The sequence below is a fragment of the Rhipicephalus microplus genome, chromosome 10, assembly GCF_043290135.1.
Source record: "Rhipicephalus microplus isolate Deutch F79 chromosome 10, USDA_Rmic, whole genome shotgun sequence".
NCBI lineage: Eukaryota > Metazoa > Arthropoda > Arachnida > Ixodida > Ixodidae > Rhipicephalus > Rhipicephalus microplus.
This window is the reverse complement of record NC_134709.1, coordinates 44,999,820-45,024,579: the sequence shown is the minus strand read 5'-3', so window position 1 is coordinate 45,024,579 and position 24,760 is coordinate 44,999,820. Positions and strand designations below refer to the sequence as shown.

The 24,760-nt window shown below is 43.7% G+C and overlaps 1 protein-coding gene across 3 annotated transcripts; it reads left to right on the top strand.

Annotated features, from left to right (window-relative positions):
• Positions 1-320: 320 nt before the first annotated feature.
• LOC119181325 (CAP-Gly domain-containing linker protein 4-like) lies at positions 321-24,486 on the top strand. 3 transcript variants are annotated; one of them, XM_037432535.2, is made up of 13 exons: positions 321-459; positions 3,084-3,382; positions 4,793-5,048; positions 6,576-6,719; positions 10,857-11,077; positions 11,698-11,833; positions 12,621-12,770; positions 16,753-16,884; positions 17,057-17,180; positions 19,661-19,743; positions 20,683-20,743; positions 20,933-21,027; positions 24,233-24,486. In XM_037432535.2, the coding sequence occupies exons 2-13, from the start codon at positions 3,119-3,121 to the stop codon at positions 24,442-24,444; spliced, it is 1,878 nt and encodes a 625-aa protein (XP_037288432.2). In that variant the 5' UTR covers positions 321-459; positions 3,084-3,118; the 3' UTR covers positions 24,445-24,486. The 3 variants fall into 3 exon arrangements, with proteins under 3 accessions (XP_037288432.2, XP_075731704.1, XP_075731705.1); XM_075875589.1 differs by having other exon boundaries at positions 17,024-17,180; XM_075875590.1 differs by lacking the exon at positions 20,933-21,027 and having other exon boundaries at positions 17,024-17,180.
• The last annotated feature ends 274 nt before the right edge of the window (positions 24,487-24,760 follow it).

Here is a 24,760-nt window from a genome sequence, read left to right as displayed (position 1 = left end):
TTAGATTTTCGTTGAGTAAAGAGCTCACAAGAAACGGAAAAGATGCTTCAGTTCGTGCAAACTAGTTCTTTCCTTCTTCCCTGGTGCAAATTCGAATTAGAGTGCGATTTCAGCTACCCTATCATGACCAAACTGATCGCGGTATTAGCCTGCAGGACTGACACACATCGCGTGACACTATTTCTTAAGGGCAAAACGAAATAGAAGCGCATAACAATGGGTGTGAACAAGTGCTGCTACCTGCCGTCGAATAAGCGAAGTGCTCAAAAAACGTATCGGGCGCCGCCGGCTTCTGCTGTTTTCCTTTTTTTTTTTCTCTGTGGACTACACGGTGTTAGCGACCTCGTTGTGTTATGCGCGGCCGCCGTTGACCAAGTTGGCAAAACGCGGGTCACTGGTGCGACGGCATCGTTGGCGTGAGGTCCGGGCAATTCTTTTCGGCACGCCGGAAGACCTCAGGCAAGTCGCCGCGTTATCGTGTTTCCGTGCCCGCGCAAGTGGTAACGTTTTGGTGAGGCACACAGGTGCTCCTTAGTCGACCAAGTCCGTTCTGTGGACGATTAAAAAGAGCCGTTCAAACATGACGTCAGAACGTTACGCCACGAAACGTCTGTGGATAACAGTTCTTTTTAATAGGTTCGACTTCGTTCATTTTGGTTGCGTGCAGTGCGCTTCCGTAGCGGTCGAGTTTCGACGCGACGTCGCAGTTGTACTTTCTCACTCCTACGTATGCAGTCTTCGAAGTAGAACCGTGACATTTGCCGGGATAGAACGTCGCAAAAAAGTCTCGCATGACCTCGTAGCCGCTAGTCTATGTAACTAAAGAAATAATCGTTTTGCGCAGGAATCTTTAACTTGCTTTCGCTTTCAAGAAAACGGCTGTTTATGAGTAGAGGGGAAAAAAGAAATATTCTTAAAACGCAGCCTTTCTTTTCCTCCGCACTTGTGTAGCTCGTTTTGACATGAATTCAATGCTGTTGTCCGGCGTTTCGCATGATTGATTTCGGTACCCGCAGGTGGAGTTTCAGAAAAGTTTCAAGAAAAGGCCGTCACACTGTCTGCAATTTACTTTCGACCAATACGTTCGATAAGTTTGGGTGCTTGATTGTATAGTTGTGTAAACGAGGGCAGTGCTATAACGGGGGTCTTCAATTTAACATCCGAAGCTAAAGAACAGATTGATCTGTAATGTTATCGTGGCACGTGATTCTGAGGTGTTGAAAACTGAAGCGAGGTTTAACATGACACTTGAAGCTTCATAGCAATCCATGTGGTAAGAATACATGGCAGCCATGTCTTGTCACAGCTCAGTTTGTGCGACAACTGTTGTGAGGAATGAAAAATTGTGTTTGTTCTGATAAGGTGTGACATATAGCATGAACTATGAAGACTGCAAAGAAATGCAGAGAGGAACTCTTAACATCGTATGGATTTTATTCACAAGAAACCACTTTTTTGAAAACGGACAAGAAATATAATGTGTGCTGGTGCACATCGTGACAATGGAAACAAAAGAAGAATAGATGATAGAATTTGTACAGAAAGAAATAGAATTGCAAGAATAACACTGACTAACAATGTAACGGGCTACTTCTGAGTTTTGTGACTATAGGCATGTCGATGGCTCTTTTGTGACACGTCGGTTATTTCACTTTCTGAAAGGGACATGGATGTTTGGCCGGTACATATGCTCCATCATTTATTTGCCCTAGCTTGTCAGTCCCTCCAACTTTCACGGTGAAAAGGTATATCAGGATCATTAATACCGAGGCATAACCACAACTCCTCCAATGCAAGCACAAATAAGAGTGCTTGAGGCCCTTCAATTAATTATCGTGCTTTACTTATATTTCTTTATTTATGCATCGGTTGGTTCGTCCTATACATACTCTGCTCCACAAAATGGCATGTGGAAATAGACAACTTCTATTGCAATAAAAGTCAAAGGAGGCCAGAATCATTTCAGTGCATGCATTGGTTTGTTCAGCATAGTAGGCGGTGCAATATGCTCAGTGACTCAACCCGATAACAAAACAGCATTGCTGCTAGCTGGCATTTCTTGCACTGCTAAAAGGCAGCAGGAGTGCTAAGCTGTTGCGTTGTCGTATGCAGTGACAGCGAAAGCATTTGTGACTTCGTTTTTAGTTTGCTAGAGACAAAAGGTGCCACTTACAGTGCTGGCTGTTATCAGATTTGAGCCACCTAGAACTGTGCAGAGTTTACCACGCTCGGCAGGTTACACCTCGCTAGTATTCACTAGGTTATAGCAACTGATGTTTAGAACAAAATTAGAAACTGCTCCTTGTTATCCTTGTGTTGTGTAAGGCTTATTTCCCATGTGCAGAAGTGTTGGGGATGTACTGGCTTGCATACTATTGAGTTCCCTAACTGTGCTGCATGAACCTTGCATATACATACTGTGCGACTGTTTTAGTGCACAGCTGCTCCTCTGAGCAACTTCATTTTTTTGAAGTGATGGCTCAGCTATGGTGTCTGCTTCATTGTAGATCTGATAGTATGGCCTTTAAAAAGAATTGCCTTGACAATTTTCGTTAAAGTTTGCTATTTCTCTCCATAAATGAATCTCTTTACTACGATAGCATCTCGCTGATGCGTTTTTCACGGAGAGTGTAAAATGAAACATATTATGCAGGAAGCATATTAATCAAAGTGGCTTTTCATAAAAAGGAGGAAAATATCCATACACTGTCAGCAGCTCGCATCATCATTGGATATGCAGCGGGCGTCCTTGGGAGCGATCTACTAGCCATGGAACTGATGCTGTTGCAGCCTCAGCAGCTTTGTGGCGTGCAGATCATAGTTTGTCGGAATGCGGTTTGAGCTTTTACATAGGAGGATAAGCACAGGATTTCTTGTTATATTGGCCAAGATTCACTTTTGTGGTTGAATTAACTGATTTTGGGCAAAAATGTCTTATTAAATGCATAAAAATGCATTATTTCTAAGGGATGTTGACCAGGAATGAATAGAAAAAAATGCATTAGGCCACAAAACGTGTTATGCAGAATAATATCAAGAAGACTCCACTGTATACAAGTCATAAACACTTCGGTTTTCTGCAGGTTGAGAGCACCCACCAGTGTCCTCTACATTCTTCATGGGTGTTGGTGATGTTGAAGACAGCAGAGATGGTGCCAGGAGAGGGAGTCACGTGTCGAGGCAGCATGCCATCGTGTACCAGCCCACGGATGCACCGGCATGCCCGCAGTGCCGTATGCTGGATGTGCCATTCTTTGACACCGACTGCCCCAACTGTCTTAACATTCTGCACAGTGACGACACAACCGTGCCAGAGATATTTGCCATTCTTCGCCAGTGGGTTCCGCGCACCCAGAAGGACATCAAGGCGCTCTGTTCCGAGGTGAGCATCAGCAACACTGTGGTGTGATGGCTGTGCAGGGTTCTTCAATTGTACCAGTTGTGGAGCTGAGTTCCGAAACCTGGACATACCCAAGGCCCATTCTGCAGAGGTATGCGGGTTGTAACGCTGTCTTTGAACATCAATACAAAACACTAATCCAAGGCATTGCCCATGCTCGCACTCCTTGCAGAGTTCTCAACGATGTACGCTGTGCTGGCAACCCCGTGAATGTTCATTAGTTTTTCGGTCAGCAGATGATACCACAATCGGCATACCCTTGCAAATTTGGCCACTAAGAAATTTTGCAACTCGTTACGTCAGATAAGCTCGTTCCGATTGGCAGTTATGCCTCTTTTTGTCGCTTTTATTTTTCTTCATGCAAGAAATGCTCTCCGCCGTATTGTCACTATGAAATGTATCGTTTTGAAATTTACGCACGTGAAGACTGTGCCGTGTAACCTCTCCCTTTCTGGGGCCTAAGAAACGCACCCTTTCATTCACTTTTCTCATGCGTGCATCTTCTTTACAGTACATATTGTACTGTAATGCTTTCTGTTCAACTTATTATTCTGCAATTATTTCCTTCCTTTTGTATTTCTTAAATGTTATATGTATATGTACATATATTTTGTGTGTTGCTGCCTTACTCAATGTCCCCCATGGGACCTGTAAGGTACCTTAAAATAAAATAAATAAAAAATAGAAGTGTGATTGAAGCATTCCAGTGGCTTTGTTCATTGCAAAATGATTCCTAGACATGACCTAATTTGTGTAATTAGAGCAAACGGTCAATGTTTTTTTGAGAACCTCCTTTCTAGTGAGCACTGTTGCTAAGTGTCATCATTCCTGGCCTTTTTCATAGTGGTAATGTGTACGATCAACGTCAACAGTTTACGGCCCAAGAGACACGAAAAAAGGCTGGTAATTCCCGCTGCTTTGGCAGAGAGCTTCGAACCAGTACTTTCAGATGTAAGGTCACACTAAGTGAAGTGTTATTTCAGGAGGCATTTCACACAATTACGTTTTTGTTTCTGGTATGTGGCATATGTCTTGGTTGCAAGTCTAAGCTGAATGCCGTGGCCGCTATTAATTCAGGCCACTTGTTCAGAATTTTGAGTTCAGATATGGGATGTCTTTCATCTAATAATTGCCATCTTCTGTAACGAAGCCGTGCTGCTATGTTACATCAAATTACGCGCTGCGTACCTGTACCTGACTCGTATGTATGGAGTGACATTTTTCCATCTCTTGACTGTTAAGAGATCAGTCTCTCCAGCCTTTGTAGCCAACTTAGCTCAGCCTGGTCAACCTCCGGGCTACATCACTATCGACGCCCCCCTCCCCCACCATAAATTGCCCTCTGTGCTCTCGTCCTGTTTTTTAAAGGGCAGCAACTCTGTTATGGTGCAGATTTTGAAACGAGGCGCTCACGTCAATGATCGTGATGGCCTGACGGACATGACGCTTCTGCACTACGCCTGCAAGTCTGGCGCCACTGGTGTTGGCGACTTGATGAGCTCGACGCAAACCGTGGGAATTCTGTTGGACTACGGTGCGGACCCCACGTTGCGCTGTCGTTGGACCGACATGGCCCCGATTCACTATGCAGCGTACTTTGACGTTCCTCCTGTGATCGAGTTGCTGCTAAAGGCAACTAAGAGATCAGGTAAGTAACAAAAGGATGAAATCTGGCAAGAGATTTTTCGATAAGCGAGAAAACTTGGAGGGGGGGCACTGGCTTGTGAGTAAAGCAGTGCATAGAAAACAAGGATAGAAGATGATGCGCGAGTTAAAAAAAAAAAGTAATTGAAATCTATCGTGCAATAATTTCTTGCAAACATGTAATTTGATGGTCCCTAATATCACAACACAACGCTTTTTGTAGCATTTCAGCAGTGCTGAGTTTTGATATATGTAAAGTGGATACACGTAGATGTTCAGAGAATGCCAGCGGAGGATTGAAACTGGAGAAACCAAAGAGAGAAATTCAGCTAATTACCTCTTCATTGAATTTTCATTTTATTTCTTCTATTTTATCTCTTTTGCTGCCATTCTCTCAGTATATTTATTTTCCACAGATGGCTATATATTTATATTTTCCACAGATATTTATTTTGCACAGATTTATTTTCCACGAATGAGCTTCTAGGAGAATAAATTAGTGTTGAACAATAGACGTCATGCCAGGTCATTGACCTGCAGTGCCATTTAGTTAGCATTGCTTTCCTTGAGCCATATAATCCTGATTGACAAACAAAAACACACTGAGCTAGCCTATTAGTCCAATTGCTGGCATAAAAATACCCGTGATTGGAACGACACTTCATTTACTGCTCTGAAAAGCCAGCCAATGATGGCGGGGGCGTACCAGCAACTGGCCCGCTGTGTAAAAAAAAAATCGGTTGAACTGGTCTAAAACCGAACAGGTGGCCACCCTAGTACCAACTAGCTCACCTTTTCTCCTCATTCAAGGGGAGCATATACAGATCAATTCTCTGATACGATGAACTATTCAGGGAGTATTATGTTATTTTAGGAGTGGCTTGGTGGACTAGTTTAAACGTGTAAAGGTTCAGAGAATTCCAGCAGAGGATTGAAACCGGAGGAACCAAAGAGAGAAATTCAGCCAATTACCTCTGCATTGAATGTTCATTTGATTTCTTCTTTATCTCTTTTGCTGCCATTCTCTCAGTATATTTATATTCCACGGATGGCATCGCATCCCTGTTATAGCTCAATCGTCAAGCTTATCTCCTGTAAATTGCCTGCTGTTACTTGAAAGATGGTTGTTAGGAAGAATCTGTCATCCGTACTGCAATTGTGGGGAAGTTTCACCGGGTTCGACGCCATGCTTTTCAAGTTTTGGCTAAAGGTGTGCGTCCGCTTAACCACTGCTGTGTTAGTTAGCAGGGTCTTAGGTGAATGTGCTTTTAACCATACAGGAATGAAATGGACACACTACAAACGCAGATAAATAACGTTAGTTTACAGAACGCTGCTAACTTTCACTTTCGTAGCCCGTTTTCCAAAAAAAAAAGGAAGAAAAAACTGTCGCAAATTCAGTTCGTCTCTGTGTACGGTTAAAAGCGCATTTACCGAAGATACAACACCAACTAGCCCCAGTAGCTGATCTTATTGATTAGCAGGGTGTTTCCATGCCCTTCAAGACATTCCAAATATACTTGACTTTCAGACATTGACAGCCCCTGCCAGGTTTTTGATGGTGGCACGCCACTCCACATAGCAGCGGCTACTCTCTGCCTGGGAGCCGCTCAGACCCTTGTGGACTGTGGTGCCAGTCTGACCAGCCTGGACAGCTTGGGGAGGATTCCCTTTGGTGAGTACGAAGCTTGTGGCCTCTTGTTTTCAGTAGCTTGCTCGCCAAGCACTTTATGCTCTGGGAAAGTTCCTTGGTGTGTCTCCTTGTTCTCGAGGCGACTGCTAGAGCCCACCATAACTTTCATGAAGTAGGAAAGCACCCACTGTATTATTCGTCATTTTGCTGATGAGCAAGGTAGCCGCCATGCATCTGAAAGGCATTTGGGCACCTTGTGCTCGGTCCAAAGAAGGCTCGTTGACAGATGGACCCCAAAGCAAGAGCCCGCGATGCAGAGGCGGCACGCAAACGGCAAGAGAACCTCGAATCGGGACCTTTATCGACATCACCTTCTCCAGCTTTCAACTGTAACCTCTTAATTCAAGGTCCTCTCACCACATACTTCACTGACCACGAAACTGTAGTTTTCAAAGGCAAGCGTGTCTCACAGCTTTGTAATCAGTAATGTAAATTTTGTATATAATTCACCAATATGTAAATAATAAGACATTGTGTGTATAGGTATATATACCATCACGCCTGCAACAATGTGTCGCGTTTTTATAGGATGGTAGAGGACTTGCACAGAGGATTCATGGTTTCTCCTGATCAGTTCCGAGCAAACTCCTCCATCAACATCCACTTCGTAGAGATGGCGGGATTTTCGTCTTACTGAGACAGCATCTTTTTGTCATTGTCATGCTCTTTGAAACATAGTCCAAATGAAAGAGGAATCGGGGCCTGCACTGCTGGGCTGCAGGTGCTAAAGCCTGAACCAGTGGTGTAGCGAGAAGGTGACAAAAAGGGCCCTTGCCCATTTCTCCCACTGAAATTTTTTTTACTAATGGAATACAGAGCATAAAATGACACGCGACTTCAACCAAGAACATGAATCTTGGCTTGATGAAAAAAATTTTTGCCTTAAAAAAATTCAGAGGTCTTTACTTTTTGTGAATTGTTTGAATTGACTTTTGACTAAGCCCTACAAAAACAAAAAAACCTATTGAAGACCTAATGGTCTGAAAGTTCATCCTGTACCAAGAGTGAGTAACATGAGTTTACAATATTCTGTTATTATTTACTTTTGTGGCCTGTATTTCAAGAAAAAAATAAATCACAAGTATAGCATATTGTTTTGTAATGCCCTAATTTCAGATTTTTTTGCTCTGGTGGTAAGTTGGTATCTCGAAAATTTTCCAGTGTGGGGGACACAATTTGGCTTAACAATTGGGCCAAATATAATTGTTCAATATGATGTAAAACACAAACCAAAAATGCCTCAGCAAGGGCTTGTCTTTAAAAATTCACTATTATGAACATGAATTAAAAAAAAATCACCATTCAGACACTTTGTCCAGGTGTTCAGGGGTGCAACAGCTGTGCCGATTGCGCTGATTTGATACACTTTCCTATTTTTGCACCAAGCTGCGCCAAAACCATGAAATTTGCTGAAATTGTGCCACGCTGCACCTAAATGCCCAACCAGTCTGAAAATTTTCTCAGTTGTGCTAATTTCAGCCAGAAATGAAGGCCATGTACGTTGCCCACCTGCAGTTTGAGTTTTAAGTCAATCCAAGTGCACAGATTCTAACCTTAAACCACGGTAACCTACACACGCTAACCTTAATTCCATTAGGTTAGGGCACTCGCGAGCAGCTATTTTGCAGGTGAAGTAACAAAGCCGCGCATGCACCCATTGGTCCGCTGACCGCAACGGATACCTATCAGTGGGACGACGCAACTTCAAGACAAGAATGCGTTGCCGTAGCCACGAACGCTTTGCGCGAATTATGAACTTGCTAGCCAGCAAAAGAGGCTATGGCATGTTAGCAACTAGAGCTGGAAGCGCATACCGCGCTTTCCATGCGCGAATAGACTCGACGTGCAGCAAATGCCAGCATTGCCGGGGACCACGTTGGTCCCCATAGCAACAGCACATAAAACATTTTTCTGCCTGGAAGTTGCGTTAGTTGCGTCGTCCCGGCGATAGATATCCGAAGTGCTATTGCAGGACCAATGGACAGGCTCCACTGTTACTTTATCTGGTAGAACGAGCCCTGCAAGCGAGCCGAGAGGTTGTGCCCTAAACCTAACACTCATCGTAAAAAAATGAGAACAGAACACTGCTTAAACCACCTTCTTCGCAATACATTGGTGCCCTGCAGAAAAGCATATTATGATTTGGAAAGGGCTGTTAGCACTACTCACGGGACAGCAAATTTTGTTCAATTAGTCATGCGTGTATACTAGCACATAATTGAGAGTAATAGTATGATCACTGACATCTGAAAAAGTTACTGGCAATCATTTAGAGCAATGTATCGCACTTCCGCCACCTTAAAAAAAAAAAAAACTGTGCGATCTTTCTTTTTTTTTTGCCACCCCTGCTCCTCAGTTTCACGAATCCCTTGAATTTCAAGGTCGCTAGCTTCACAGATCTACATTTCAATTCACGGATTCTGTTAAAAGATTTGACAGACCGGAAAAGTGGTTATGTGGACTTTATCTTTGTTTGCTTAGTGGGTAGATGGAAATGCTAGTTTTATTAAAACAGCAGTGTTCATGTTTCTCTGCATGATTTAGATAGTGTTGAATGACTTGAACAAACTTTTTTTTTAATGTAAGCCTTCTTTGCTCCAAATTTGGTGTTTTGGGATAAAAAAAGTAGATGTTTTATTTTCCGTAAGCTGCTCTAAATTTGTATTTTAGTGCTCCAAAAGTTCTGCTGCTCCAAAAATTGCTGCAAATTCTATTTTGGCTGTTGCACCCCTGGATGCTCTATTGCGAAGCTGAAATGTGCCTCCCCAAGTGGTTGCAGGTGTCGCAGCCAAAGCGAAAGTGCCGCTTGAAACACTCCCGCCGAAAGTGGGTGTAGGCTCCGACGAACATGTTCCCGCTATTGCCTCGTTGGTGCTGCTCTGCCTGCAGTTGTGCTCAGAAAACTGTCAGATGGTTCGTGCGCAGTTGGTTATTGCGCTTTGACATCCTAGCCTGTTGTTGAGCCCCGACTGCTATATCGGCCTGGCAAACATGAATTCTCACACAGATCAGCTGTCGGCGCTGATCTTGAAAGTTGTGTACTGTTCGGGCGTTCGTACGATCCGTGCCTTCTCCACGTGGAAGTTCTGCATAGGCTCGGTGGCACGGCTGCGAAGAGATATGAGTGATGTTACTGATGCTGCAGCCCATGGCATGCGTGCTTGGATACAACGTGAAGAATTGTGTCACTAACAGCACTCCCATTGACACATGTGCTTGGGTTCAACGTGGAGAGTGATGTAACTGACGGCACAACCAACGGAGACTGTTATCGTTTCTCGTGGCGAATGATTTTTTGTTTCGCCTAGCCATACACAGCTCTCTCTGTAATAAAAAAAAAGACCACCCTCGTATTTTTTTTAGTCTCCTGAGAATTACAGCTAAACACGTTTTATAATTCGATTGGTTAAAACATGTTGAATTGTTCCTGTGAGATTGGAGTTGCAAAGTGACCTAAGTGGCCAAATTGATGCGAACTGGTCGTCACGTAAATGATGATTTTTGGTCTTAGGTATGTTATCTCATGTTCGTGGAACAGCACATTGAGGGGAAAGAACCAAGAGTTGGTTTTGAAAAGCGAATTAGTGCTTCATTTTTTTATGCAAATCGAAAAAATCATAGTGACTTGGCATGCTTAATATGATAGCATGCTTAACACACTCTTATTTCTGTCTATATTCGTTCATCACTCAGTAGCCTCTGCATCTTTTTTTTTTTTTTTGCTCGTGCGTAGTTGGACTCTTTATGTGCACCTGACATTTTATCGAATGTGCTGCATGTTACTCATGATCAAGATTAATAGATCTTGTCTGCTTTGTTCTTAGCATATTTTTTGAATTCCCGATTGTATTTCACATCTTAGCATTTTGTTCTAGGGTGATGCATTCTTCATACTTAAATGACAGTAAATGTAGTGCTTTGTGCAACAGTATTACATTATAAACAGCTTATTCAGTGGTTGCTTGGTGAGAGCATACATGCATTTCACATATTTTCTTTTGCATATTCATGTTTCGTCTAGCTTCTTCCATATTTGCATATGCTTCTGCGGCGTCGTCTTCTTTACTTTGCTGATTCAAGGTGCATTCTTTCGCATCTCCCCAATACTTCACTGCGCAGAATGTGTTCCGGAGATGAGGAAGGGCGAGGCGTTGCCCAGCGAGGTCAGCACGGCGTGCAACATGCGAGACCTGCTGCGCTGTTCACTGCCTTCCGGAGCCCATGGCTCCGACAGCAGCGGTCAACAGCAGGAATCGGCCTCTTCTCCATCGACGGGGCGCGTCTTGCTGCAGTCGCTTGGGCTCAAGATTGGCGACAAGGTCACCGTGGGCGGCTCTAAGGTAAGATGACTAGCAAAACAGTCATCTGACACCCTCTCAGCTTTCTCATGAATCATTAAATGACACTATGCTCTCATAGCTTAGTGGCTAAGAGCATGTGCTGTTAAGCTCGGGGACGGCTCAATTCTCAGTCGTGGGACTGCATCTTAAAATCAGCGAAATGGAGAAGCATCTCTTCTAGCTCGAGCTTTGTTCATGTTAGAAAACCGCAGGCAGTTCAAACTAATTTGTAGTCCTCCACTACTTCTTTCGTCGTAATAGTATTGAGGTTCTTGCACATGAAACCCCAGATTTTAATGTTCTTATAGATAATAAAAGTGAAAATGAGCTTAAGCGATAAACGTCACATAAAATAAAAAAAAGGCATTGAGATTTTATTTTGTGCAGTATTCTTAGGGAAACATTCTGAATTGCACAGGTTCATTTGATGTTTGTGGAATTTTCATAAAAGTCATACGGATCCATGTTGGTTTCGTATGCGAAATGTGTGAAGCACACCGAAAGTATACGGAATCATTGAACTTCACATAGGGCCAAGAACTTCACACAAGAACTTCACATAGGGCTTTACTCTTTGGATTCGTTGTGAAAATAAATAAATAAACAAAAAACTCTTGCAGGTCGGCACGTTGCGATATTGCGGGACCATTCATTTTGCCACTGGTATCTGGGCCGGCGTGGAGCTGTGTAACCCGCTCGGCAAGAACGACGGTTCGCTCGGCGGTGTCTCTTACTTCCAGTGCCCTATGAATCACGGTAAAGCCCCTTGCATCCCTTCAGAAGTGAGAAAAACAAACAAAAAACGCCTTGAATGCTCGTCTTGTGCTTACTCGTGCTGATTTTATGGAGCACATTCTAAAAGATAGGTAACTTAGGAATGGCTCATTATCTATAAAAATGGTTACTAGGTAAACTTACCATCTCGTCGAAGACAAGTGTCAACCATGCAGATCAGCGGTTGGCAGCCTTTCGAGGTGGAAGGCCAGGTTGCATGGAGCCAACACAGCAGTAGGCCGCATCGCAAATTTGGCGAAGTGGGGCTTCCCAGAGAAATGGAAAAAGTTGGACGAATGAGCAGACAAACCTGGACTAGAATTTATATTTGTTTTCAGCGCGCATATTGCAGCGTTCTAATCAAACTAAGGTTACAAGCAAAGATCTCATCTTAGGAGAAAAAAAAAAAGGAACTGCAATCTCGGCCTTCAGATCGGTAACAATACGAGAAAAAAAGGGGTGTTTGACGTCATGCCAGGGGCCATATGCAGCCAGCGAGGTATACTGCTGTATGGGCCGCAGGTCGCCGACCCCTAGTGTATATCATTAAATCTCACGCATTCCTTCAAAACCTTACAAGAGCAGGCACCTCCTTTGTGGATGTGTATGCGTGGAGATAGCGTCAGTTGAACCGGCATTTACTGACGATAACAGGTTCAATAAAGTGCGCAGGAATTGTGTGTGCTGTATGTGTTGTATCTAATCCCAAATTGGAATGAGTTTTCGAAGATAAGGCAGGGAATTATATGCATGTTGACTTTTCATGCAGGAATATTTGCTCCAATAACGAAGATTCAGAAGTACGATGGCAGTACTCAGGTGGATACGGTGTCTTCACCGACAAAGCCAAGCCGCCCGCCAAAAAGCATTTCATACCCGAAGGTGGATGTGTCTCATGTATCTTCAAAAATTGAGACGGGTGAGTACTAGTTTTTAACCTCGCGAAGCGCACCTTCATGAAGCACAACTTCACAAGGGGCAACTCGCGAAAAGAATTTGAAGATCTTGGCTAGAGCACCCTCTTTTACTGTGCAATTAAACCTGGATATTACGAAATTGACCATGCTGCGAAAATTCATAAAAAAGAGGATTCCGTTATATGCGGGCTCAGTACGAAAATTTGAAAAACAAATGCACAAATTGAACAAAAGGGGAACTGAAGCTAGAGCTAACCCAAAACACTCATTTAGCGGTAAAACAAACCAAATAAGCTGCGCTACTGTTGCGATAGCAATTATATGGACACTGTCTGCCAGTTTTCGCCGTTGCTGCCAGGTTCTGTAACAAGTCCAAAGTGAGGACATGCCCCCGTGCATCGTAACTTATGCGTGCTGGATAAGAGCCCACAAGCGCTGCTTAAACAGAGATCAAATGAGCCGACCCAACTCTATAGCCTAAGGAAGGCATCCCCCACGTTTTATAACTGCGGTCGATCGCTCGAACAGAAAGAAAACCACCTGTCTTGAAAAAGCATGAAAAAAATGGGGGGGGGGGGAGGGGGTCCGGGTAGCAACAGTGAAATTTGAGTTTGGGTCGTGATCGCCGGCGTGTGTGCTATCTGGGCAAGCATCAGCTCGCTTTCAACGTGAAGAAACTGTTTGAAAGGAGCACTTCTTCCAGGAGCGGCCATATTTGCTTACGCCAGCGTTTTGTAGGAGTTCTGCCAAAAAAGTCGACTGCCTGCCCTACTTTATTTATATAACATTACAATTTGTTGCCCTCGCATTCATTGCACTGCATTCAACATGCCGTCGTATTGTTGCCAGTGTTGCCAGAGCTAATCGGTTAATCACAAAGGCTACGGTACCACGCACTCGCGTGACGGTGCAAGATGGTAAAGTGCGTGACGAGTAGATTTCCGAAGATCCGTAGTTGTCATGTGGGCTTGGTGATTTTCTATTCGTGCCTAATCTGACATCTCCTCAGTAGTGACGACATGCGGGTTTATAAAAAAAAAAAGAAAGAAAAATAAGCAAAGCTGAACGTCCTTGGCGGCCACTTCATGCTCGCGCAGCGAAACCATGCACATGCGCATGGCGTCAAATGAATAGCAAACGAAGTGGAAAACTATTCGGTAAAGTGCCTCTATAAGCAGCGCGACCACGCATTTATGACGCTAACTAAAAGCGTGGCACTGCCAACTTTTTGGTGTAGAGGGAGGAAGAGGGCACCTTTATGTGGCAACTCTGGGTTGTTGGGGGCAGGCCCCCTTGCCAGCCTCGTGCACATCCACGTGCATTATTGAGCGCTCACTTTTGCGTGAAAGTTGCCGGAGCCATGAGCGCGACACTGTTGCCGCTTTGGGCTTCGTTAGCAGCGGGGCAACTGCGGAAGATGCATGCTCGTACCATAATGACAAAATTCATAGCGAAATTCCTGGATTGTTCATGGCTGAAATTCATTATATCAAGAATGTCTCCCACTGTTACTTTGTTATATAAAGGTCGCAAATACGTGTGCTTCTACGGAGTAATGGCAGGAAATAGAAAAACTTCATTATATCGAGAAATTCGTTACAAGCAGGTTTAACTAATACTTGGTTTTTCTATCAAGACGGGTTTATGGAAAGATGTTTGCGTTCAGAAGCTTTACAGTGGTTTTACAGGTTTGTGAAGGCAGCTGATAGTGACACTAAATAGGGTTCCAGCATAGTGTGCTGTTGGATGGGACTTTTGGAACTGCTTTCATGAGCCAGATTGGTCATGAAAGTGACTTCCAAGGCCAAATAACTTGACAAGCATGTATTAAGTGTTTTTAATATTGTAGAAGTAGCTTTTATATTTTGAGAAAAATATATATATTTTAGAAGATTGTATTGTTTTGTTTAAATTGCTCTGCCTCTTAGGCACCAGGGTCTCCCTCCTCAAGTGCTAAGTGTTTTGGGAAACGATTTGTGGTGGCACAGTGACTACTAGCAACATATAGCTTCAATTTCTCTTTGTTGGTAATTTGTAATTGAATGTTACAAATATTTCTCTGTGTTGCAGCAGTCAGCCATAAATGGTAATTATTAGGCTTGTGCGAATATTCGAATGCTTCAAATATTTGAACGAATAGTTGGGTATTCGAATTCGCTCTGATTAGAATTTAAATTATCGAATATTTTCGAAGTACTCGCAATAAACAAATAAATGTATATTAATTCGCTTGGAGAAGTGGTTTCACTGCAATGTAGGCGTGCTAAGCCGTGAAAGTATCTATCCAGGGAAAGTTTGCTTTGCCGCGAAGCCTTTCTTCGAATTTAAAGGGGCCCTGCAACACTTAAAGCTCTTTCACACCGAAGGCAAAGCGGCGAAGCGGGATTTCCGAAGCAGCGAGGCGGCGAGTGCGTGAACCTGTTCAGACCGCATGCCTCCTTCGTCTGGCCGCGCGGCAGAAGAGGCGAGCATCTCGCGATTTTGCGCACGTGTCGCTATGGCATGTCAGTGCTTCTCCCAAACGTACACCCGCCCCACCACCGCGCCTCCGCTGCGTGGCGTTCTGATTGGCTGCGGCAAAGCGGCGAGCTTTGGCAGGCGGAAAAAAATTGACCCAAGAGCGATCGGCCTTGCCGCGTGGTTTTTCTCCTGCTTTCGCCGCCTGGAGAGGAGGTTTTTTCCGCTTCCTGTATTGCCGCCTCGTCGTTTTGGTTGCCCAGCCTTCGTTGTGAACGCGCCTGTACTGAGCAAGGTCAGAAAACGCTGTTGATCAGTAGTCGAGGCTACCGAGAACACACGAGGCAAATATTATAGCGCAGCACGCGGCCTGTAATTCACAATAAATTTTCAAAGCTATAAATTGCTTTGTTACCTCAGAAAATGACAATATACATGCTCAAAAATCACTTGTCACAGCCAAGAAAGAATATGCGGCTCTGGTCACAGCCATTGGCTGATATGAGCATGGCGCGTTCGTCGTTACCGGGGCCGCCGCTTGTCCACAAGTATGTGCGCAATTGCACTGAAAAGACGCGTATTCTAAAAAAAAAAAGTGCTCAAGGTCACGAGGTGCAAGTGACGTATTTTCTTTCGCCATGCCATTCCTCCCTGCTTAGCTTCGAGTTATTTCGTCGGGACGAAAAGAGAATGCAATAGCAGCGTGTGACGAATTTTTGGAACTCCGCTCGTACTGGACTGATTTGAGAAACTTTGTGGCGGTAAATTTATGAGGCAACAGGCATGTTTACTAACTCCATGGCTACTCGAAAAAGTGCTGCACGGCCCCTTTAAAGGAACATATTACCCTCATATCAATACTTCATTTTATTAAGCTTGTTATAACGGCTCATATGCTCTCAGTATAATAAATTTTAAAACGTTTAGTATCTTACAGGTTATCACTCGCATCCTACCGAAACTACTACTCAAGGTTGTTTCGACTTTCTTTGAACGAAAAAAAAAGGCATTTGTGTAGAGCCCCTATTTCAAATAAAATAAATATTGCGCAGTTTAGTTAGGTCATGATAAATATTCCTTTTTTTATATGTCATACATATAATTCAAAATCAATTCGAAATAATTCGATCAAAATCACTATTCGCTTCAAATTTGCTTCAAACCTAAAATGCACTATTCGCACAAGCATAGTAATTATGCTAATGGTGATGACCTTGCCTTTTGTATTCCTTTAAGGTAGGACTGAAAGAAATGTCTGTATATATAACTGCTGATTTCCCCTGCACTGAGAAGATTTTCGCAAGACTCCCGAATTCTCACTGTATGCCTGTTAGCATGAGGATTCTCTGTGTTGTAGTTCTGCTGAGCTGGTCTCTTCGACTTCCTTGTTTCGGTTGCTGTTATAGTTACTGAAAGGGCCAGCAGATTATTTCAGTTGGTCTGTCAATACAGTTAATATTGACTGCTTGGAACATCTTGGTTGATCTTGATTGATTGACTAAAAATATCCATTTCCGCCATCTTCAGGTCTGTCCAACCTGAGACAGAAGCAGCATCTGTATGATCGCAAGAACAACAAGCTCTCGATCGGAGACTCCGTCGTTGTGGGGCAGAGAAAAGGAGTGGTGCGTTTTCTGGGCGAAACGCAGTTTGCACCAGGTTTGTGTCTCGGCCAGTCACTTGTCGGTCAAACGCACTTTTGTGGTGACTGGATGTGTGATTGACTTTGTGTTTGCATGTCTTTTCTTTCTTCTTTGTGTGTTGTGTGTGTGTGTGCGTACGTGTCTTTTGTGGGAAGCACAATGCGAGCAACCGTCACCCGAACGCACAGGGTACTGGTGCGGTATTGAGCTGGCCAAGCCCGAGGGCAAGAACAACGGCTCCGTCAACGGCGTCACTTATTTCACCTGCCCTCCGAACCACGGCGTCTTCGCTCAGCCGTCGAAAGTTAAATGGTGAGCTTTTGTGTCACTTAAAAAATTGATGCTGTGTTAGTGTTGCTTATAGTACAACCAAAGACACAGAAAGACAAAGACGCCAGGTCGCTTCCTTGTGTGTCGTGTGTTTTGTGTACTCCCTTTCCTGTGTGCTGTTTACATTACAATTTGCAAGCATGACTTGGTACCGAGATAAGCTGTAGAATAGGTTTGTGTGCATAGGCATGCACAGGTGGGGAGACAGAGAGAGTGAAAGGAGGGCGCAAAGCCAGCCTTGTACATTCACATGATAGGGAGGGGGAGTGCTGCAATGAACCCTCGCCCCTGCCCCCTCCCAAAGGAAAACCCCGCGAAAACTTACTTCGTTTGTGTAGGTGCACATGCATCCTCTAAGAAATATCAGTAGATAATATACCATAGAACATACCTAAAATCAATTTTAAAGTTCGTGTAGTTGCACTGGGTGTGAAAAGTGTCTTTTGTTTTTGTGTAAGAAACCAATTCCTCCCTGCATTATGAGTTTGTATTGGCTGCCACGATTCCTGCGAGCGGCCTTGCCTAACAGACCTTTTCAACGAAAAGAGGGGACAGACTTGCGCTACCTTTCATAGGTGTCCGTGCTGCAGGAGTGTGTTTTTGGAGGTTCATGCTTATTTACGACGCCTCAAAGAGGATTATAAGCACGGGGAAAGCCTTCATTGAAAAGAGTCGTCAAGACAGTGCTCATGTTCCCACTGTAGAGCACTGCACGGGCCTGGATCCAAAAGCCGCGGGATGGGCCGGGCTGTCCAAAGCCTTTTCCAGTGGGCCCAGGCCGGTCCTGGGCTTGAGACTGCGGGCCGGGGCGGACTCGAACCCGCTCATTTAAAGGCCGAAGTCGGGCCTTCGAGCACATGCGAAAGTTATGCACTGCATGCTATAAGGAGCGAGGTCTGTTCGAAAAGCATGCAATCTTATTTTTTTGCGAGCTCCTGATGGATTTAAAAGAAGTGCGCATGCGTGAGTTTTTTCCCACCTGCCAATAGCGTCAGTCTCTGGGACGCAGCATTTGAGCGAGGTGGGGCACATTGCTTTCGTCGGTTTTTCATTGCAAAGCGACTGGAGCCACTGGAGCAGCACTCCTGCATCAAATTTTGCTAGAAACTGGGTGACAGCCAAGTGGAAAGTATTGGGAAGATCAAGACGGCTTTACACAGATTGCCGCACACAGATTCGGAATCGCACCTGCCCTAATCACACCCGCGTCCTAGGACTTAACAGTGAAACAGCTGAACCTTATAGCTACCCTTGCATCTAAAGCAGCAATTTAATGCATGTACATACTGGATTTTCTATCTGATCACCCACCAAAAAGTGCAAGACATCGTTAATAATGATCATCAACAACTAATAACCTTTAGAGGGCCTAGGCTGGGCCTGGTAATTATCACGCGTGCCCTGGATAAGTTTAGTAATGAATGCCCTGGCCCGGGCTTGGAACCATGTGGCCAAGCTCGGGCTTGGAAACATGGGCCTGGGCTGGGCTTGGGATTCATAAAGCAGCTCCAGGCCAAAAAATCTTGCCCGTGCAGTGCTCTAGCCCTCGGTGGTGTGTGCTCACGTAGCCAGCTATGTTTACATGAAAACCACTCTGGGACTCTTTTCATTCCGCACTTTCTGAAACCAAAACTGTGACTTTAAAGTGCTGCAAAACCATCTCTGAATAATTAATCATCTCTTGCTCAAGCAAACGAGCTTTCTAGCTATAATAAGTAGGTTGTTAGCTACCTATTGCAACAGAAAAAGCAAGATGCAAAATTTTTGTGTCAGCGCTCCTTCGAGGCTTATTCGATTTGTGATGTCAGTGATCAAATCCTTCAGAGCCAGTGGCACCTCTGAGGAATTAAATTCTGGGAAGTTAAACAGACCCAATAAGAGGACAAGACATAAGGCTTCTTTTGTTTTAATTTCGTTTTTTGTGTAGTTTACAAAGTACTTCTTCAAGGTAGCGTACACATACACAAACACACACACATCTTCGGTCTTGATGAATTTGTAGTGTACCTTTGCAGGGGCCGAGACAATGACACCTGAAGCATTGCGAACAAATACGCATGCTAAGCAATGTTGTCACTAGTAAAATTGATCATGCGGTGCTTCTAGTAGCAGTGATTTATTTGCAAAGCTCGTATGCTCTCCCAAGCAACCAACTGCAGCGTCTCGCAAGGGCGACGGCATCGACGTCGGCGAAGCACCAGTTTGTGCTAAATGCGTTTAGGTTTCTCTTAATTTAACTCTTGAGTCTGTTTTGTACTGAATAATTCTGGCAACAGATTGCAAATTCATCAGATCTTATAGTGACTGAATAAATTAGCAGAAAGGAGGAAATTTACGTCTTTTAAATGTAAAACCTTTTATGGGCATCCAATTTTTTCCCTTATTTGTTGGCCGTTATCTTTCATATATTGTGCATTTCCACAATTTTCTTTTTATTATTTTTATTATTATCTTTTCGATAGGATACCTTCAACTACAGATGAGGAAGCATCTGATCTGGACTCCTTGGTTGATTTGAACACATCCATCAGCAGAAGCTCCACAGGTATTTGTTGTCCATCGACAATTAAAATACACTAGTAGCAAGATTAGAAAACTTCTTTGTAAAATGTTCCTTTTAATCAATATTTCAGCCTCTGCAGGACATAAGCTATTATAAGCCACTCATGGAAGTGCAATGGCTGGTAATCAACAAAATGAGTTGGTGTTTTCTACAGGCCATGCTTCATAATAGCCAATTGCCAACTGTGTGTTTTCAGCTATGCCTTTGTCGCAATGCTGCCTTGCGACCCTGATACAGGCCCATTGCTAGCTATTTTTGTTTATCGTATGATGCTACGCGGCTTCACGGCACTGGCATAACCACCATATGAGGACTTCTATGTAAATATCCTTGATGCCGTCAATGTACATTTTTGTAAGAGCTACAAAATGCCGGTCTAGTTCAATGGCACCAGCACCGCAATGTGTTTGGCCAACCTACCTGCTGGAATTGACAACCCCACTGTACATTTCCTCTTCTCAATTGTTTGTGTGGTTTGACTGAACGTGTGAGTGTAGCTGGTGTGTCGAAAGATGATAACCAGAAAATACTAACAGGGCAGTGAACACCACGTTGTGTAACAGCGACAGTGACACACGTGCAAGGCATAGGAAATGCGTGCGATAAAGAAAAAAGAAATGCGAGTGCTCCCTGAAATCTATGAAGTGAGACCTCTAAGGCTGCAATACTTTAATGGCTTCTGCTTCTGCATGATTGGCTGCTGTACGTGAATGAAATTGCGTTTATTTGCGCTGTTTTTCTTGTCTGGTTGAATCCACTTGTTGATCAGTGCTGGAACATGAAAAAATTCAATTTTTCAAGTTAACTAATAGGGCCGCATAAGGCAGTGGGTCGGAACTTACCCAGCTCGTATGTACGCTCGTGTGGTTCGCTTGTTTGTGAGCGATTAGTTCCCAAAACAGATGCCCCATTTCCTTTCAGATGGTGATTCGGGTGGCAGCCCTGCATCTCAGAGATCGACCGGCACCGATAAGAAACCGCCGTGAGTCTCCTTGCTTACTAACAATTCGGTCGCCAGACCACTTCCATGATTTCTGCTGCACTTTGTTGCACGCTTTTTTTTTACCCCTCACATTACATTGCACGACAAGACAGCGTGCGAAACCGTGCCTGATTCCTAACTGCCTGTTTGTTCCACCCGCCCTCGTCTTCTGGCTGCTGCCGAGTACAGTGCAAAGTCCCAGCATGCTAAAACTGTGCAGACCGTGCTCAAGAAGGGCTGCTGGCTGACAGTGGGGATGAATGTGTTTGTCTGCAATGAGCTGGGTAAGCCCCGACCCATTGCCTTTATTTCTTTGCCACGGGGTGACCAAAACATAAGTGCCTGCTTTGAATTTCTTACGTCCCATTGCGGGTGGTCCAGTGGTGATGGCACTCGCTGCTGACCCGCAGGTCGCGGTATGGAATCTCGGCTGTAGCGACTGCATTTTCGATGGAGGCGAAAAGGCCGTAGGCTCGTGTGGTCAGATTTAGGTGTCCGTTAAAGAATCCCAGGTGGTCGAAATATCCGAAGCCCTCCACTACGGCGTCTCTCATAATCGTATGGTGGTTTTGGGACGTTAAACCCCACTTATTATTATTGAATTTCTTACGACCTAATGGAGTCGTTAAAAAAGTAACTCCATTAAAGGACCAGGAAAATTAGACGACGCAAACCACCAAGGAAGAATAAGCGAAAAAAAAGAGCTCCTACCTTTGAATCTTTCCCAGTGGTTCGCATCTAATTTTCTTGTAACATGCACTAACTAGAGCAACAAGTTTTACTAAAGTCCATCAAAGGATTTTAGAATGCTCCATTGAGGGGGTCTTGATAGCCCCATCAAAAGAGTGGCCATCTACTGTTGCACTTGAATTAAAGATGATGCAGTGTCTTTATAAATCATCGAAGGATGGATCGTCTTCTGCTTACACTTGACGTAAGAGCGATGCATTCAGGGAGGGCATCTTTCTTTCCCAACGATAATCTTCATCAGTCTTGTTTGCACTTTCTTTCTCAAAAAACTGCATTCCCTCTACTTTCCTACCAAGAATGCCATGTTAGACATTTGACCTGACCTACGTTTCGATCAGAGAGCTATCTTTATCACGACAAAATTTACTGTTTAGGCAGGTCTGTTAGACTGATATAGCGCATGTTCTTTATGGTACCAAAGTACTTAGTTTAAGGTGATAATGCACAAAAAAGGTGTGCGAGAAAAAAAATTGTCGTTATACCAGGGAGGTGGTCGAAATATGTGCTATCTTTTGGGCAGCCTAGCAGGTGATGATGAATGGCGAGCCGTGTAAATGAAGAGTCGGTTTAATGTGCTTAAAGATTTTAAGAAGCCTCGCAATACATCTCGCTGTTTTATCTCACATCAGATTAAACTTTTACTTCCTGGAGGGACTGGTTGAATGATTGGGACCATCAAAACAGAAATAAAGTTTTTTCATTCCATTCAAATAAAGTTTTTTCATTCCATTCCGTCAAAACAGCAGATATTTTGAATCAAGGAGAAATCCCAGTTCAAGCCTGTCCATTGAACGTCCTACTGCCGCTTCTAAAAAACTCTACCAACTGATGGTATTTCTAGATGCTTGCAGATAAACAGAAATGTTAGGAGATATGTCAAGACTTCATTAACCCGTTTCACCTCCACTGCGGTGTCACGCATAAGAAAATTGACGTAATTGAAATCTGTCTGCAGTTTTTTTTCAAAATTAGGAAATTGAAAGCAGTCACTAACCATCTGGGCACCCCGTATGTTTCTTAATGTACTACTTGCTGCGACATGTGTTTAACCAATCAGCATATCACACGAAGATCCTTTTAAGTGCATATTGTGAATGTAGCTTCACGTCTAACGGTAGATTTATCACACAGCTGCTTGTAGATTGGTAGTTTTTAACGATATCCTGCTCCAATTTTTTGCAATTTGTAGATGCAACTAATTATAGTTGTCTTGCCATAAGCATGTTTTGCTAGCAATGCATTTTCACTGCTTTTATGAAATTGTTGCTGACCTTAATTGGTCATTGTAGATTGCTTGCAAGTTTTAACCTTTAAGGTTTAACTTTTCTCTGTTTCTGGTGAATTAGATCCCAGTTGAAATGGTCTTCCTTCTTAAGCCTGAAATGCTTATCCAATTCACTGTGGGTAACTTTGTTAGATTATGCCATCACTCGGTAAAAAAGAAAATCTTATATTAAGGCTCAAGACAATTGCAAGGAAATTTACTGGAATTCAAAGTAAGGGCGCTAAAATTCAGAGTGGAATGACCACCAGAATGCAAGTATTGCCTGTAAAGTTTGCTTAGCTTTGTAAACATGAGACGACAGCTACCATCCATATTTGCGGTCATTTCCTAAGGAATCACTGACTAATATTGTGCATGATGTATCACAATGTGGCGGCTATCGTCATGTAAGAGGCATGGAATAAAGCATATAAGTACATTAGTGATATCATAAAGTAAAGAAGCATGTCATGCTTACATCTGCACCTAGCAAAACACCCTTGTAATATGTGTACATGGGCAAGGTGTATAAAGTATAACAATCAGTTAAAGCGCACAAAAAAACAGAAAGGAAGAGAGGACAAGCGCTTCACGAAAAAACAGAAAGGAAGAGAGGACAAGCGCTTTGCATCAGTTAAAGCGCACGCTTTTTCGTGCAATTTAACTGATTGTTATACCATGCATATCCAACTAGCCCAACTTTCGATTCTGTAGGTGTACAAACTAGCGTTATATGCGGTTTAGTAGTGTTATATCTAGTTTAGTTAGTATCACCATAGCTTTTTCTTCCAGTTCTGGTTACCGCTTTACAAAAAAAGTGAACATTTAACTGTTTTAGCTGGAGTAATAAAATTTCTTTATGCGTAGTTGAGCAGGTAGTTACAGTGTTGTCTTTAGAATGCCTGTGAAAATCTAATCGGTATCCCACAGGTAGCTGGTCTTTAGGCTTGGCAATTCCTAGTGCCTTAATTATGCTACAATCACTGAGGTAAGAGTGGTTTCGTGAACAGCATGTAACGAGCTTTTGCATGGTTGCATTTATTTTTGCACAATTTTAATTTTCTGTAGTGTAGCGACTTAGAACAGTGGATTGCCAAACAAGTTCGTAATCATTGACAAGATGTAAAAGATGGCTATAAAGAAAGCCGAACTTAAAAGTACCGATGATTAATCTGACAAAGCACTCTGGTCAGGCTTGTTGATATGGATTCGTTATTCAGACTGCGAAGGAGGGACAGAAGACGGAACAAGTTGACGAGCAAGCGCCTGTTTTGTGTAGCTGTTCCTTTTTCCCTCACTCTCGCGCTTGTCTGGAATTACGGAGTCGAGGTTCGTCGATCTCAGCTTTTCTTCTTCTGACAGTCAAAGATCTTTTGCTACTGTTGGGTCATCGTAATGATCTGCGTTCTCATCTGCTCCATCTTCTCTGCACCCGTCCGTTACCGTCAACTACCCCCCCCCCCCCAAAAAAAAAGGCGTTATCCGGTACATCGGTCCGGTGCACTTTGAGGAAGGCACCTGGCTCGGGTTGGAACTGCGTGGGCCCACGGGTCGCAACGACGGCAGCGTCCAGGGGAGGCGCTACTTTACGTGCAAGCCGAACCACGGCCTCATCGTCAGGCCCAACAAGGTTACGGTGCGGGGCATCAACAGTGCCAAGCTGTTCGAGGAGCAGCCTCACTCTTGAGAATGGCTTTTAGCTTATTTTGGGCACGTCGTAGTCCCAGTTTTTTAAATGGTTGGCTTTCGTGGAGCCGGGTAATGCATTTTCGAGTGCTCGTTTGTACAGCACCAGTACTCTGACTCGTAGACAAGCACAAGAAAGGCACTTTGAAACTTTCAAGCTGGCCTTGTCAGACGTTTGCTTTAATAGAAGTGGACTCAATGTGCTGCACACTGAGTATCCCCTTCGGGTCTGTCGCATAAGCTAACTTAGAAAATACAGGTTTGCAGAGTCTGTTGTAGAGGGACTGTGGAATTTTACACGACAGGATTGTTTGACT

What these genes read in the sequence shown, in the direction of transcription:
- LOC119181325 (XM_075875589.1), top strand. Translation starts at nt 3,119, where the DNA reads ATGGGTGTTGGTGATGTTGAAGACAGCAGAGATGGTGCCAGGAGAGGG. An exon ending in CTTGGGGAGGATTCCCTTTG is followed by an intron (nt 6,720 to 10,856) that starts GTGAGTACGAAG and finishes TTCACTGCGCAG; the next exon opens with AATGTGTTCCGGAGATGAGG. An exon ending in ATCTTCAAAAATTGAGACGG is followed by an intron (nt 12,771 to 16,752) that starts GTGAGTACTAGT and finishes CGCCATCTTCAG; the next exon opens with GTCTGTCCAACCTGAGACAG.